Below are 15,884 nucleotides of genomic sequence, written 5' to 3'. Positions count from 1 at the left end.
GTATATACATTAAAAAAAATTGTTATTTATTTACGTTTGGCTGCACTGGGTCTTTTTTGCTGCACGTGGGCTTGCTCTAGTTGCAGCGAGCAGGCTTCTCAATGCAGTGGCTTCTCTTGTTGCAGAGCATGGGCTCTAGGGTGCAGGGTCAGTGGTTGTGGCTCATGGGCTTAGTTGTCCCATGGCCTGTAGGATCTTCCAGACCAGGGATCAAACCTGTGTCCCCTGCATTGGCAGGTGGATTCCCAACCACTGGACCACCATGGAAGTCCTACATTTTTTATATTTTTTTAGACATACAGCTATTGCACACAATAGATGACAGTATCATGTACAACATAACTTTTATATGCACTGGGAAACCAACAGATTCATATGACTCACTATTTCTGTGGTCTGGAATTGAACTCGCAATATCTCTGAAGTCAGCCTGTGGTCCTCATGATGACCCTCCTAAGTTAAGTATTCTTATTCCTCTTTCAGGGGATCTTCCTGACCCAGGGTTCAAACCCATGTCTCCTGAGTCTCCTGCATTGGCAGGCGGATTCCTTACCACTGAGCCACCTGGGAAAACCCACCTTGTTATTCCTCTTTCAGAGAAGAAACAGAGGTTGAGCAATAGAGCGTCCCGTGGCCCAGACAGGAGTTAACAACCCATAGGTGGCACTCTTCTCCCCAGGCCAGGCTGCCTCCGGGCTCTCTGCACTTCCTCTCCTTCGGGTCTCTGTCCTTTGTTTGCTGTGCAGGTTTGGATCTTTCACATGTGCAGGAACCTGGCTCAGCCCACTACCAGGCAAACAGAAGCAGCAGCCTCTGACTGGGTTCTGGGCAAACACACCAAGCCAAGTCTGGACAAAGGAGGGAGCTGGGCTGTACTTTGCCCTCGTGAATCAGCCCATGGAGACTGGGCAGTTGCAAAGGTAGCTGACAGGCTGTAGATCTGAGAGCCGGGTAAGTCTTGGGAGATGTGGCACCTGGACTTTGACAGTGTCTAGGAGGGGAGAAGACACCCCTGGAGCGTGCGAAGGGAAGGTGGCGGCTGTCAGAGCAGGTGTGTGGGGACTCGAGCGCCCTTGTAGGCTTTGTCTTGGCTGTGCTTGCTGTGCTGTCAAATTAGGAAAGGCAATATTGACCTTAGTGGGGCCAGGGAAGGTCATTTATGTGGATGTGTGAGTATGACTTGTCCCTGTGCATGTAATGCTTTCATTTGGAGTATCTTAAGTGCTTTTCATTTGGGGTCCTTAATTGTAACCTGAGCCTTAAGAAGCTGGAATTGGTATCTTGGCCACAGAAATCAACTGGAGTTGACTTTGGCGAAGGGAGTGGGTAATGTGTCTTTGCTGTCAGAGAAGGGCTGTCTAGTGAAAATATCTGGGGATGAGGTGGCAGAGGCTTTCGTCTTCTTTTTTTTTAAATAGATTTCTTTCTTTCTTTTTTTTTTTTTTTTTGCTGTGGACCATTTTTAAAGTTTTTATTTATAAATTTGTTTCAGTGTTGTTCCTGTTTTATGTTTTGTTTTTCTGGCCATAAGGCATGTGGGATCTTAGCTTCCTGACCAGGGATTGAACCCACACCCCCTGCATTGGAAGGTGAAGTCTTAACCACTGGACTACCAGGGAAATCCTGAGGCTTTCTTCTTGTTGAGCTGCCTTGTGTCCAAATGCTTTCAAATCCCATAGGCCCCCTTCAGGAAGGACTCAGGTAGCCTTTCACTGTGTCTGGGGCATTTGGCCTTTGCTGAGATTTGCTGGAAAAGGCTCTCATTACACCTGACTTTTTCAAGGATGTAAGCTGACATGGGAAGGAAGGTGCAAGTTTAGCTGTGATTGTTCTGGACGTAGAAGGCACTTCTGCACCTTGTTCTTCTGGAGCATTCTGCTTACAGCTCTCTGCTCATAGCTGTGGACCCTGGCTCCACGGCATTGGAGCAGAGTGACATCTTGATTTCAACACACACACCCTTTGACCTTTGCTTCTGATATTTATTATTATATTGAGCTGGGAGTTTCAGGAGTGGGAGCAAGTTGTGGATCCGACCCGAACTTTTCAACCTAACGTAGTTCCCAAGGGAGAAGGAGCATGGGGTCTGATGGAGCCGTGTATCCTCCTGACACAGGAGACTCCTGAGCAGCTGTAAGGGGTGATGGGTGCTTTCCTTTGAAGGCAGCTGGGTGCCGGTGCTGCTCTGTGATACAAGCAGAGAAGCTTGGAAGGTAACTCTTTGTCGGGAGCTATATCCCAGTTTGAAGAATAAGTGGGGAAAACCAGTTTGATCCTGGGGAGACTTCCAGGTTTTAAAATCTCCGGGCAGGAAGATTACCGAGACACGGCTCTCTAGTTTGTCACAGAAGCAATCCCAAACCCTGTGTCTCCTCACCTCCACTGGAGGAGGGGCAGGCATGGGCAAGTTATAGAGCATAGTTCTCTAAGACTTTAAGGATTTAGAAAAGATGTCTCTTGAAGCCACTCTAAGCTGCTGCTGCTTCTTTTTAAACATCTATTTATTTGGCCACGTTGGGTCTTGGCTGTGGCACGTGGGATCTTTGTTGCAGGCGCGGGCTCCAGAACAAGCAGGCTTCAGTAGTTCTGGCATGTAGGCTTAGTTTCCCCGAGGCATGTGGGTTCTTTCTGGACTAGGGATCAAGCCTGTGTCCCCTGCATCAGCAGGAGGATTCTTCACCACTGCACCACCAGGGAAGTTCCTAAGCTTCTTTTTATTTAGGAAATCTTTTTAGCTACTCACCCTACACTAATCTCTATCTCTGATGACACTGTTTATTGAACCACTACTGTATCCCAGGCATAGTGTTCAGCACTTTGCATAAGTATCCCTAACGCTGACAGTGACCCTGTCAGCTAATTATTCCTTATTTTATGGGTAAGGAAATTAAGGCTGGAAAAATTTAACTCGCTAATAAGTGGCAAAGTCAAGATTTTTTTTTTAATTGGAAAATAATGTATTTATTTGTTTTTTTTTTTTTTTTTTGGTTTTGCTGGGTCTTTGTTGCTGCATGCCGGCTTTCTCTAGTTTTGGAGCATTTATCATCCATGGGCTTCTCATTGCGGTGGCTTCCCCTGTTGTGGAGCACAGGCTGTAGGTGTACAGGCTTCAGTAGTTCCAACATGTGGGCTCTAAGGCATGTGGGCTTCAGTAGTTGTGGCATAGGGGCTCGTTAGTTGTGGCTCTTGGGCCCTAGAGTACAAGGGCTCCGGTAATTGTGGTGTGTGGACTCAGTAGTTGTAACTCACAGGCTTTAGCTACTCCTCGGTATGTGAGATCCTCCTGGTGTGCTAAGTAACTTCAGTTGTGTCCAACTCTTTGTGATCCAATGGGCTGTATAGCCCACCAGGTTTCTCTGTCCATTGCATTTCCTAGGCAAGAATACTGGCATGGATTGCCATGCCCTTCTCCAGGGGGTCTTCCCGACCCAGGGATTGAACCCGAGTCTCTTTTGTTTCCAGCACTGGCAGGCAGATTCTTATCCACTTTACCACCAGGGAAGCTCCGAGTTAGGATCTGAACTGGGTCTAGCTCTGTCTAAAGCCCACTTTATTTCTAAGACAGCACAGGGCCTCCTGAATGACTGTTTGTTGGTGGAATAGGTGAGCACACATGTCTTTAATTGGAATACTTTGATTGTGTTTTGGAGCTTCATATATTGTTGGTCTTTCTCCCAGGCCTCCGACATCTATTGTTGCTCCAAATATACTTTAAAATTTTTATAACAACCTCAATATAATTGTCTAGCCTGTTATTTATTCCAAGTATCCGCTTGCGGTTTTTTCAGATGTCTCTGTCTCAGTGCCTGTGTGGTTTGTTTTAGACAGAAGATTTTTGAGGACCATGGGTGCTTCTTTCACAAAACCTAATTAAGCATCATGCTTGGATACAGGCCTAAAATGATAATTTGTTTTCTTTTTGTTTTGTCTGACGGAAAGATAAAATAACTACACAGCCGACTCAAAACACTAGAGAAATTCAGAAGATCTAGGATGGAACCTTGGATTCCCCAGTGGCTGCCTCAGCCATCGGGGAGGCCCCCAGCACCATCAAAGGATCCAGACCGAGGGCTTCGGAGAGATAGATACTATCAGCCTATTCCTTACTCTTGGCACAATGGAGAGAGGGTCCATCAAAGGCAAGACATGGGCAGGAGCCCCCAGCCACAGCAGGACCCCAGGGCAGACCACCAGGAGCCTCACTATTCAGCCAGATCTGGGGAATGGCATCCACCTGTGTCCGGGGTTGACTATTACGAAGGCGGTTATCCCAGTCAATTGTATTCAAGGTACGAGTTTAGAGCTTGGACTTGATCCAGCTCTCCCAAATGCTTGTGAACAGATCGTTCTTTTCCGTCTTCCTTGTCCTTTTATTTCTCTTCTTCCTTTTCCTCCTCTTCCTACATTGACTTAGCTAAACCCTTTCCTCTCCCAGCCTAGATTGTGGTGACTGAAAATATAGTTTATTTCCCTTTGTTAGTCCCTAGGGGTGCTTCTTAAGAAGCCATCATAACACAATTGGGTGTTGGGGGCAGAGGAGAGAGTAGAAAGAATGGTGAAATTCAAGACGGCAGATGAGACCCTCTTACTCTGGCATCACAAAAAGCAGGATTTGTAGACTATGGAAAAGCTTTTCCTATGGATGTCTATAAAAAGCTCCTTATCCTCTTTGATGACTCTGACCCAGGGTTAGCACCAAACCCACCAGCAACATAAGAGTCCTAGTGCCTAGAACAGCACCTACAGTGTGATGCCTACACAAAAAATATATACCTTGAGTGAATGATCGGGAACTTAAAAAAATCAGAGAGCAGATAGAAGCTTGGCGTCTCCAAGTTCAGAATGAAAAGGTCTCTGTGAGATAATTCTGGGAGAATCTGAAGTTTCTACTTCTGGCCTTCATATTTTATGGAATGTTGCAAGCCATCTATTTTTCACTTTAGCTTTTTTAGGTGAGATGATATTTTCCTACTTCCAGGTTTAAGGTTGAAATTATGACAGTTATTATAAAGAATTCTGTCCCTATGAAATAGTAAAGAATTATTAATTGATAAAAATAGTGTTGAATTCTTGAAGGAAGGTCTGTTAAGGGTAGAGGCAATAACAGCAAGCAGATTTAAGATGGTCCAGTTTGACTTTTCCATCTCATTTCCATCTATAATATGCATGGGAATTCCAGTGGTGTATTGGGTACTTTACACAGTTAACTTGGGAAGGGGGTTCCTAAGGTGATATCAGGGCAGGGTTTTCTTAGATAATATTTCATGTTGTTGGATGTGTGTATTTGAGGAGTAAGAGGGATCATGAGGAAGGAGAAGAGACACTCGGCTATGGTTTTACTGTAAAAATTGCAGCCTTGTTCTGACACAATGATTCTATTCCTGCTCCGATTCTAGATTTTCGGTTGTAGGATGAACCATAGCTTTAGAGCAGATTCTAGACAGGTGTCACAGTTTTGTCCTCTGGAGGTGTTTTGTCTGTCAAGTCCTTCATTTTTTTCTTTTTCTTTCTTTTTAAATCATTTATTTATTTGACTGTGCCGGGTCTTAGTTGTGGCACTTAGGATATCTGATCTTCGTTGCAGTGTGTGGAATCTCTAGTTGGAGCATGTGGGACTCATTCACTGACCCGGATCAAACCCAGGTTCCCTGCACTAGGGTTGTGAAGTCTTAGCCACCAGACCACCAGGAAAGTTGCTCTCCATTGGTTTTTCTTTTTGCTATGCTTATCCTTGAATGAGTGGCCTTTTTTGTGATTCTTTAGGTGGAGCATTGAGGATCTCTATCAGAGCTATTACTCTCCAGCCCTAAGGGAAGAATATGCTTATGGAAGTTATTACTACCATGGACATCCACAGCAGCTTCAGGAAGAAAGAGGTATGGAATAATCTCTAAGAAGCCTTTGGGATGGTACCACTGGTCTGACAGGGCAGAGGCCAAAAGGGCCATGCTCAGAGCCTCATCCTAGGCCTCCACCCCCACCTGCTTATTTCTTGGTCAGATGCTGCTGCTGCTGCTGCTAAGTCACTTCAGTCGTGTCCGACTCTGTGCGACCCCATAGACGGCAGCCCACCAGGCTGCCCCGTCCCTGGGATTCTCCAGGCAAGAGTACTGAAGTGGGTTGCCATTGCCTTCTCCGCTTGGTCAGATGAGGCCACAGCAAACACACTGCTGCTAGACGTCTTGAGAAGAGATATAAAAGAGTCATTTCTCTTTGTACATGTAGGTGTAGTTGATGGTACTGAAACTATTATTATATTATTAGTGTTATGGATAGTTTGTACTTCATCCATTTTTTTTTCTATTCCTCATTATAACCAAGGTTATAGTCTCTCCCTGGTCAAGTAACAGTGAAGTCAGCTCTTAACAGTGGGGTCATCAAGTGTGTGGCTTGCCTGTAATGAGCCTGAGCATCACAGGGTGGCAGATTTGCACAAAAAGGAATTTATACCCTATACCAACAGTAAGGATTTAGGTATGTGTTAATGGCAGCTTCTGACCTGCTAGTAAAGAGAAAAATCTGTTTCAGTACTGAAAACACATACACACACACATACAAACACACACACACACACACACACACACACACACGATCCCCACTGTTGTACTATCCTATACAGTCATGCTCCTTGGTTCAGAGAAGACTGAGATTCATCTTACAAACTTGTTGGCTTTCACTTACCAACTTTATCCAATTTGACAAATACAGTCAGCCCTCCAAATTTGCAGGTCTGCCTCCAACTGATCATTGAAAATATTTGAAAAAAAGAAAATTCCAAAACTTAAAACTTGAATTTGTTGCTTGTTGGCAACTATTTACATAGCACCTATGTTGTATTTACAACTATTTGCATAGCATTTATATGGTATTATTAGTTTTAGAAGTCATCTAGAGATGATTTGAAGTTTATGGAGGATGTGCATAATTATATGCAAATATTACACCATTTTATTAATATATAAGGGACTTTAACTTTCTCAGGTCCTGAAACCAATCCCCTAAAGCATTCAGAAGGATGACTGTATGTCTTTATACCTGCCATGCTCCACTAACCCAGCTGCACAACTTGCTAGAATCTCCGAACTTTGAGGAGTAGGAAGTGACCTGTCTTCGTTTTGTTTTCTCTGAGGGTGCAGTGCCAAGGCAAGGGAGTCCTTATATCTGGCAGGAAGATCATCGAGATCAAAAGTACCTCAATGATCATCAACATGAAAACCAGAATAGCCCGTTTGGAACAAATAAGGAGACCCAGTTCCAGTAAGTGTGAAAGGAGAGGCTGGTTCAACATGATTCAGCCAAACTCAGACTACGTTTGGCAAACTTGATGTCATCTGGTACTGGTCCCTCATCTTTAGAAGCCTGTCTGCTTTTGTTCTGGCCACAAGGATGGACCTCAGGCTGGCCCGAGCCATCTGTTTGCATGGACCCTGGAAGGAGGGGTTCTTCATTCTGAGCGGCAGTTCCCCAAACCTGCCTAAGTCCCCAAACCTGTGAGGTTACTTGAGGTCCATCTTGAAGGAAGGCCTTAATTCTATGTTGGCCTTGGAATAGATGTGGCCTTGCAGAAGTTCTCATGATTGCATGCTGCCTGGGGATGGGGTGCTTCTCCTCTGCTCATTCCTGTGCCCTAAGAATGGTCTCTCCCCTGGGATGAGAAGAGCAGGGAAGAGCATTTTGTACATGTACCTGTCTGGTACCCTTAGGCCTTTCCCCTGCCTGAAACTCACCAACCTGCCTGCTCTGATTTAAGTCATTCTGGGATGTCAGGCCACAGAGATCCAGCCTTCTCTGCAGAGTTAGGGGCTACTTCTAGGAACTGTGCTATGAACCCCGGGCGTTCCTGTTTTTCTGGTTTAATAGACTGTGGCAGCACAAGGGAGGACAAGGCTTTTCCCTGCGGCACACGGGCCAACCCGACACCTGCCCACACTTTGCGGCAGAGCAGCCTCCAGTACAGAGCAGCTCAGCCTTGCTGGCCTGCCCTGGATCCCCTCTCACATGCTCCTGTCATCTTGCTGCAGATCTAAGAGTCGGAATCCTTATAAAGACAGTCCTGCTTCTAACTCTGGACAGGAGAGGCCCGGGGACCTGTTCATGGAGAGTCCGCTAACTGGGGCACAGAAAAACAAGGTAAGCTGAAGTGACACAGGGCAGGTGGCCTGTGAGAGTGCATCACAGCTGACATCATCAGCAGTGGCAGGGCAGGGCCCTGGGGGTGGGGGTCCCTAGTGCCAGCAGTCTAAGGGGTACCATTCCTCCCCTCTTGGCAGAGCCTCCATGCCCATGTCCTCCTTTCCCTGATTCCTGTTTCAGTCTTCTGGGTCTGGGGCCCTTATTGAGCCCTTTTGCATTTTTTTTTTTGCCAAGTTAGCTGTCAGGAAATATCACCCAAGTCACTCCAAGGTGGGAAAGAAAAGAAGTGTTACTGGTACCCCAGTGGACTAGCAATTTGGTTTACTCAGGAAGTGGGAAGTTGCTAGCATCTTTTAATTTGGGTATGAAAAGCAGAATTTGAAACCTTTCTTGACTCTTCCATTTCTCTCTTCTGAAATCTTACTGGGTGTACCAGTTGGGCTATGAAATGGAGCTCTTGAATTTGTTAAACTTTCAATTTTGGAATAACTTTAGATTTATGGAAAAGTTACAAGAGACAAGGTCTTAATTTTTGACAGTCTTGTATTAATCTTCTATCCCTGATTAGATTTGTATGATTATGGGGGAACAGTTTCTTCTGTATACCTAATACTTGACAGGGCCGGGCACCTATTAGGACTAACAGTAACAACAACACAATAACAGCGGTCATATATGAGTACAGTACTTTACAGTGTGGACAAAGAGCTTTTGTATCTGTTGTTTGTATCTGTTTTACAATCCTCCCAGAATATAAGTTCTGTGAATTTCTTTTTAAAAAAATATTTATTTATTTGGCTGTACTAGGTCTTAGTTGTGGCATGCATCTTCATTGCAACATGCAGGATTTTTTTTAGTTGCAGCATGTGGAATCTTTTAGTTGTGGTGTGCAAATTTTCAGCTGCATAATGTTGGATCTAGTTCCCTGACCAGGGATTGAACCTGGGCCCCCTGTATTGGGAGCACAGAGTCTTAGCCCCTGAACCACCAGAGAAGTCCTTTTGTACCTGTATCCTTAGGGAAAGCATTGCACCTGGAGCATAATAAGTGCTCATTAAACAGTTGGTGAATGAATGCAAGAGGTAAGTACTTGAACTATATAGGGTAGGTATGATTATCTACATTATAAATGAAGGTACTGAGCTTAGAGAGTCTACATCACTTGTTCAAGGTCACAGAGCCTGGTATTAACAAAGCTGGAATTTGAATTAAAACCCCCTGACCCCAGGACCTGCACTCTACCCACAGCCAAAATGAATCCTTTAGCGAGAATTCTCAGTTGAATGATCCCTTCTTTTCCTTTCAATATGTCCACATTCATTAGATTTATTTGAAAGTTTGAATTTTGTTGCTTTGAAGAAACACTTTGGAGGACTGTCTCTCTGAAAGTGCCTCTGATTCTTCCCATGTGTTCTTGTTGTTTTTAACTTCCAGCCATCACTGATGGAGGAGTCCAACCTTCTCTGGCAGCATGAGTCTGGTCTCACCTCCAGCAGCTACGAGCTCAGTCAGTACATGGCAGATGCTTCCGAGCTCTGTGACCCCATGACTTCAGCCGTCTGGAGCCCAGTTCAGGCTGGTGGGTACTGACGTGATTAAAGGAGTTGGCTGAGTCTGATGAGAAGAGGGCTGGGTGGCACATTTCTTGGAAGGTCAACTTTACCTGGTATTTCCAAGAGTAGATCCCTTGTCTGCCTCATTTGCATATGTAGGTCCCCTGGCAGAGTGGCTAGCTTTGGCTCCATTCCCCATCTTTTCTTTGGTACTGAAGAATGCATCATAGCTGATTCTTGGAAAGGAACATGGCCCATGGCCATCATCAGGTTGGGAGAGGAGGCCCTCAGAGGTACTGTAAGTAACAAGGGAAGAAAGTAAAGACTAGAGTCAGTTCGGGAAAGTCAAGGCAGGCCACAAAGGTCTGGATGTAGGAGATTTGCCCTGAGTACTGGGGCTATGAGAGCCAGTCCCCAACCTGTCACCCTTAGGAGAGTCTAGCCCTGGCACATTATCATTTGGACTAAACCATCAATTCCTTGCATTATATTCTTCTTTTTTCTTTTTAAAATTAATTTTTTATTGGAGTATAGTTGATTTACAATGTTGTTATTTTCCGCTGTACAGCAAAGTGAATCAGCCATATATATATACATATATCCCCTCTTTTTTGGATTTCCTTCCCATTTAGGTCGCCGTACAGCACTGAGTTGAGTTTCCTGTGCTATGCAGTTGTTTCTCTTAGTTTTCTATTTTATACCTGATAGTGTATAGATGGAAATCCCAATCTATCCATTTATCCCATGCTCCTTTCCCCACTTGGTGTCCATACTATGTCTGTGTCTCTCTTTCTGCTTTGCAAATAGGTTCATCTGTACCATTTTTCTAGATTCTACATATATGCCTTCATATATGATGTTTCTTTTTCTCTTTCTGACTTATTTCACTCTGCAAGAAAGTCTCTAGGTCCATCCGCATCTCTGCAAATGGCACAATTTTGTTCCTTTTTATGGCTGAGTAATATTCCATTGTGTATATGTGCCATATCTTCTTTATCCATTCCTCTGTCAATGAACATTTAGGTTGCTTCCATGTCTGGGCTATTGTAAATAGTGCTGCAATAAACATCAGGGTGCATGTATCTTTTGGAATTATGGTTTTCTCCAGGTATATGCCCATGAGTGGGGTTGCTGGGTCATATGGTAGTTCTATTTTTAGTTTTTTAAGGAACCTCTACACTGTTCTCCATAGTGACTGAACCAATCCACTTTCCTACAAACATTATAAGAGGGTTCCCATTTCTTCACACTCTCTCCAGCATTTTTTGTTTGTAGGTTTTTTGATAATGGCCATTCAGACCAGTGTGAGGTGATATCTCATTGTAGTTTTGATTTGCATTTTTCTAGTAATTAGTGATGTTGAGCATTTTTCATGTGCCTCTTGGCCATCTGTATGTTTTCTTTGGAGAAATGTCTATTTAGGTCTTTTGTTCATTTTTTTGATTGGATTATTTGTTATTTTGATATTGAGCTACATGAGCTGTTTATATATTTTGGAGATTAGTCCCTTGTGTGTTGCTTCATTTGCAAATATTTTCTCCCATTCTGTTATTTTTTTTGGTCTTGTTTATGGTTTCCTTTGCTGTGCAAAAACTTTTAAGTTTAATTAGGTCCCACTTGTTTACTTTTGTTTTTATTTTCATTATTCTAGGAGATGGGTCAAAAGATCTTGCTGTGATTTACATCAGAGTGTTCTGCCTGTTTTCATCTAAAAGTTTTATAGTGTCAGCCATACATTTAGGTCTTTAACCCATTTTCTGTTTATTTTTGTGTATATAGTGTTAGGGAGTGTTCTAATTTCATTCTTTTACATGGGTTGTTCAGTTTTCCCAGCATCACTATTGAAGATGTTATCTTTTCTCCATTACCAAATATTGGGTAACCATAGATGTGTGGGTTTATTGCTGGGTTTTTTACCCCATTCCATTGATCTATATTTCTGTGTTTGTGCCAGTACCATGCTGTCTTATTACTGTAGCTTTGTAGTATAGTCTAAAGTTAGGAAGTCTGGTTCTTCCAGCTCTGCTTTTCTTTCTCAAGACTGTTTTGGCTATTCAGGGTCTTTTGTGCTTCCACACAAATTATAAAATCTTCTGTTCTAATTCTGTGAAAAATGGCATTGGTTATTTTATAGGGATTGCATTGAATCTGTGGATTGCTTTGGGTAGTACAGTCTTTTCACAGTATTGATTCTTCCAGCCCAAGAATATGGTATATCTGTCTATCTCTTTGTGTTGTCTTTGAAATCTTTCGTCAGTATCTTATAGTTTTCTGAGTACAGGTCTTTTGCCTCTTTAGGAAGGTTTATCCCTAGATATTTATTATTTTTGTTGCAATGGTAAATAGAATTGTTTCCTTAATTTCTCTTTCTGATCTTCCAATGTTATCATACAGGAATGTTAAAGATTTCTGTGCATTAATTTTGTATACTGCAACTTTAGCAAATTCATTGATTAGCACCAGTAGTTTTCTGGTGGCCTCTTTAGGATTGTCTATGTTTAGTATCATGTCATTTGCAAACAGGATATTTCTACTTCTTTTCCAATTTGGATTCCTTTTATTTCTTTTCCTTCTCTTTTTGCCATGGCTAGGATTTCTAAAACTATGTTGAATGATAGTGATGAGTGCAGGCATCCTAGTCTTGTTCCTGATCTTAGAGGAAATGCTTTCAGTTTTTCATCATTGAGAATGATATTTACTGTGGGTTTGTCAGGTATGGCCTTTATTATGTTGAAGTAGGTTCCCTCTATGCCCACTTTCTTGAGAATTTTTTTTTTATCATAAATGGGTGTTGAATTTTGTCAAAAGTTTTTTCTGTATCTATTGAGATGGTTGTATGGTTTTTATTCTTTAATTTGTTAATATGGTACATCACATTGATTGATTTGCATATACTGAAGAATCCTTGCATCCCTGGGATAAATCCCACTTGATCATGGTGTATAATCCTTGTAATATGTTGTTGGATTTGGCATTATAGTCTGACATATTCTTAAAGGCCTAAATCTGACTTAGAGCATGTATTTCTTCTAATTATGTAACCCACCCAGAACCTTATCTTGGTCCCAGGTGAAATTTGCAAAGAAATATGTCTGTGGAATATTTCTTACATAAAGCAAAGTAGTGGTAGTAATGCTAACAGTGTCCACCTGTATTGGTTGGTCAGAGGACATCTCAGCAGCTGGTCCCAAGGAACCCATGAAGTTCTATGTCCCTCACATGCCTGTGAGTTTTGGGCCAGGAGGTCAGCTGGTGTGTGTGAGTCCCAGCTCTCCCAGTGATGGACAGACAGCCCTTGTTGAACTGCACAGCATGGAGGTAAACAAGATTCTGTGTCCCCTGAATGTCAGCATGTTACTCCCTGCTTCCCTTGCCTGAGCCCTGGCATCTCCAGGAATAGAGTGCTCCTGGAGGGGCCTGAGCCATGTACCCTGTGGATTGGTGTGTGTGTGTGTGTGTGTGTGTGAAGGAATGTGTGGGGCTCTTCTCTGAAAGAAGTAATACTAGACTGATGTTTTACCTGTGATGCTGTTGGCTCATGTCCAGCAACTAGAGAGCTCATTTTTGTCTTTCTGCTTTCTCCATGAGGCATTGAGCCGCATCCTAGGACCAGCTCTGGGTTCTGATACTGGACTCAACTGAGGCATGGGGCACTGGGGGCACATAGTCTTGAAGACCAAACTTGAGTTTTTTGTTCCAGGTTATTCTGAATGATTCTGAGGAACAAGAAGAGATGAGGACTTTCTCAGGACCACTGATCAGGTAAATCACCATAAAAGTTGCCAAATAAGGGCTTTTGAAATCTATAAAATCTTCCTGCCCAAATCAGCATTTTGGGGATTTGGGCTTGGCTTTCTTGAAAGAAATTATCTGTCTCCATTGGAATGGAATCTTTGTGCTACAAGTTGGAGCCAGATATGGCTTGAGCCATTTTGACAAGCAATTTGAGTGTTGAAAGACAGAAAAAGGTTTAAAAATCTGAAGTCAGTTCTATTTTACAAAGGCTATGTGGTAGGAGGTTTTAATGTTCTGGGTACTTAATAATACTTAAACTGGTAGAAAAGTGGAGCACAGCCTGGGAAATCATAGGCAAGTTGCTCATATGGAAAACATTTTTCTGGAGAGATGTATAACCCAGTCAGCGTGAGTTCCTAGACAGTGTACAAGTCTGCCCTCTGCAGGATTGAGCTAGAACTGCTTTTACATTCCTAGTCATGTTTCTGATAAATACTGAGGATGTTCTTTGTTGTGGAGAGAAGAGTTCAGGCTGGTGTCAGAGGTGAGATAATGCATTCTAAAGCCCTTTAAATATCATCACAACTATACAGATGTGTCCTTATCCTGAAGCTTCATCCACCAAGAAAATCCCCGGGGTATTTTGACAGTTCCTTCAAGTAAAAATGAATTGTCTCCATTTTTACACACAGGGGTAGCAATGTGGCCTAGAGTACCGAGTTGGGTGTTTGGACACCTAGGGTACTGATCCCTATTTGACTGACTTCATTAAATAATCTCAAGCAAATAATAATTCCTGTTTATGGAGCACTTTATATATGCTACACAATTGGCTAATTCCTGTTTGTATGAGGTAGACTTTAAAACAGTGTTTTAATAGAAGTATAGTTGATTTACAATGCTGTGTTAGATTCACGTGTACAGCAAAATGATTCAGTTATGTATAAATCTGTTCCTTTTCAGATTCTTTTCCATTATAGGTTATTATAAGACATTGAGTTAGAGGTAGACTTTTAAAGAAATTTTATTTTGTTTGTTTATTTTAGCTGCACTGGGTCTTCATTGCTCCACACGGGCTTTCTCTAGTTGTGGCGAGCGGGGGCTACTCTGTTGCAGTGCATTGGCTTCTCACTGTGGTGGCTTCTCTCGTTGTGAGCACAGGCTCTAGGCATGCAGGCTTCAGTAGTTGTGGGCACAGGCTCTAGGCATGCAGGCTTCAGTAGTTGTGGGCACAGGCTCTAGGCATGCAGGCTTCAGTAGTTGTGGGCACAGGCTCTAGGCATGCAGGCTTCAGTAGTTGCAGCACACAGGCTCAGTAGCTGCAGAGCCAAGGTCAGTAGTTATGGCACATGAGTTAGTTGCTCCACAGCATGTGGAATCTTACCAGACTAGGGATTGAACCTGTGTCCCTTGTATCGGCAGGTAGATTCTTATCCACTGTACCACCAGGGAAGCCCTGGAGGTAGACATTTTAATCACCCCTGTTTTATCAGAAAGAGCAGAGGCTCAGAGGATAAGCAACTTGTGTAGGCTGAGAAGTTTAGAAGGGAGCTTCCCTGGTGGCTCAGAGGTTAAAGCATCTGCCTGCAACGTGGGAGACCTAGGTTCAATCCCTGGGTCGGGAAGATCCCCTGGAGAAGGAAATGGCAACCCACTCCAGTATTCTTGCCTGGAGAATCCCATGGACGGAGGAGCCTGGTGGGCTACAGTCCACCGGGTTGCAAAGAGTTGGACACGAAGGCTGGATTTAAATCCAGGGTTGTCTGATCTCAAAGTCTGTGCTCGAACCTGCCACCCAAATAGTCATTTCAGGTCTCTGGGCCTCAGTTTCTTCCTCTGCAAAATAGAGACCGTGGATGAGAGAATCTCTGAGGTCCCTTCCTGTTCTATATGGAAACAACTGTCCTGTAACTACAGACTCACTGTCCCCATCCTGGGTTGTCCTGTTTCTACTACTATCTCAGTCCCAGCCCAGGCACCGCCCTCACGCTGTAGGAGGGGCTTGTGGTCCTGCCTGGGGGAGGAGTCTGTCCCTCACTCTTTGCTCCTTGAAATCTTTCCCTAGGGAAGATGTGCACAAGGTGGACATCATGACGTTTTGCCAGCAGAAAGCAGCACAGAGCCACAAATCTGAGACACCGGGGAGCAGAGACTTGGCTCTACTCTGGCAGCTGTTGGTTCTCCTTTGTCGGCAGAATGGGGTCAGTATCACCGCGGCCGGAGGATGGGCAGGTGCAGGCTTGACTGAAATTTAAATTTTCCTGGGAGAGAGAAGATTCGTCTTGGGGCATAATTATAAAAGTTAACATTAAAGAAGCAACAAATGGCCTCAAGAAAAGAAACTGCTGAGGTCAATGCCAGAGTGCAAACGCTGTAACTTTCCCCTGCCCTTCTCCACTGCTGCTGCTGCTGCTGCTGCTAAGTCGTTTCAGTCGTGTCCGACTATGTGCGACCCCCATACAC

The 15,884-nt window shown here is 43.6% G+C and overlaps 1 protein-coding gene across 1 annotated transcript in view; it reads left to right on the top strand.

The window, feature by feature from the left end:
* Positions 1-3,964: 3,964 nt before the first annotated feature.
* SEC16B (SEC16 homolog B, endoplasmic reticulum export factor) overlaps positions 3,965-15,884 on the top strand; it is a 43,121-nt gene continuing 31,201 nt past the window's right edge. Inside the window, exons 1-8 of the mRNA XM_055582751.1 lie at positions 3,965-4,289; positions 5,764-5,876; positions 7,137-7,257; positions 8,022-8,130; positions 9,568-9,712; positions 12,853-13,004; positions 13,387-13,448; positions 15,487-15,622. Of these exons, the coding sequence (XP_055438726.1) occupies positions 3,994-4,289; positions 5,764-5,876; positions 7,137-7,257; positions 8,022-8,130; positions 9,568-9,712; positions 12,853-13,004; positions 13,387-13,448; positions 15,487-15,622 (1,134 nt within the window). The 5' untranslated portion in view covers positions 3,965-3,993. The remainder of the gene's footprint in view (positions 4,290-5,763; positions 5,877-7,136; positions 7,258-8,021; positions 8,131-9,567; positions 9,713-12,852; positions 13,005-13,386; positions 13,449-15,486; positions 15,623-15,884) is intronic.

The sequence above is a fragment of the Bubalus kerabau genome, chromosome 5 (assembly GCF_029407905.1).
Source record: "Bubalus kerabau isolate K-KA32 ecotype Philippines breed swamp buffalo chromosome 5, PCC_UOA_SB_1v2, whole genome shotgun sequence".
NCBI lineage: Eukaryota > Metazoa > Chordata > Mammalia > Artiodactyla > Bovidae > Bubalus > Bubalus kerabau.
The sequence above is the reverse complement of the archived record's forward strand: the minus strand, read 5'-3'. Positions and strand labels throughout refer to the sequence as shown.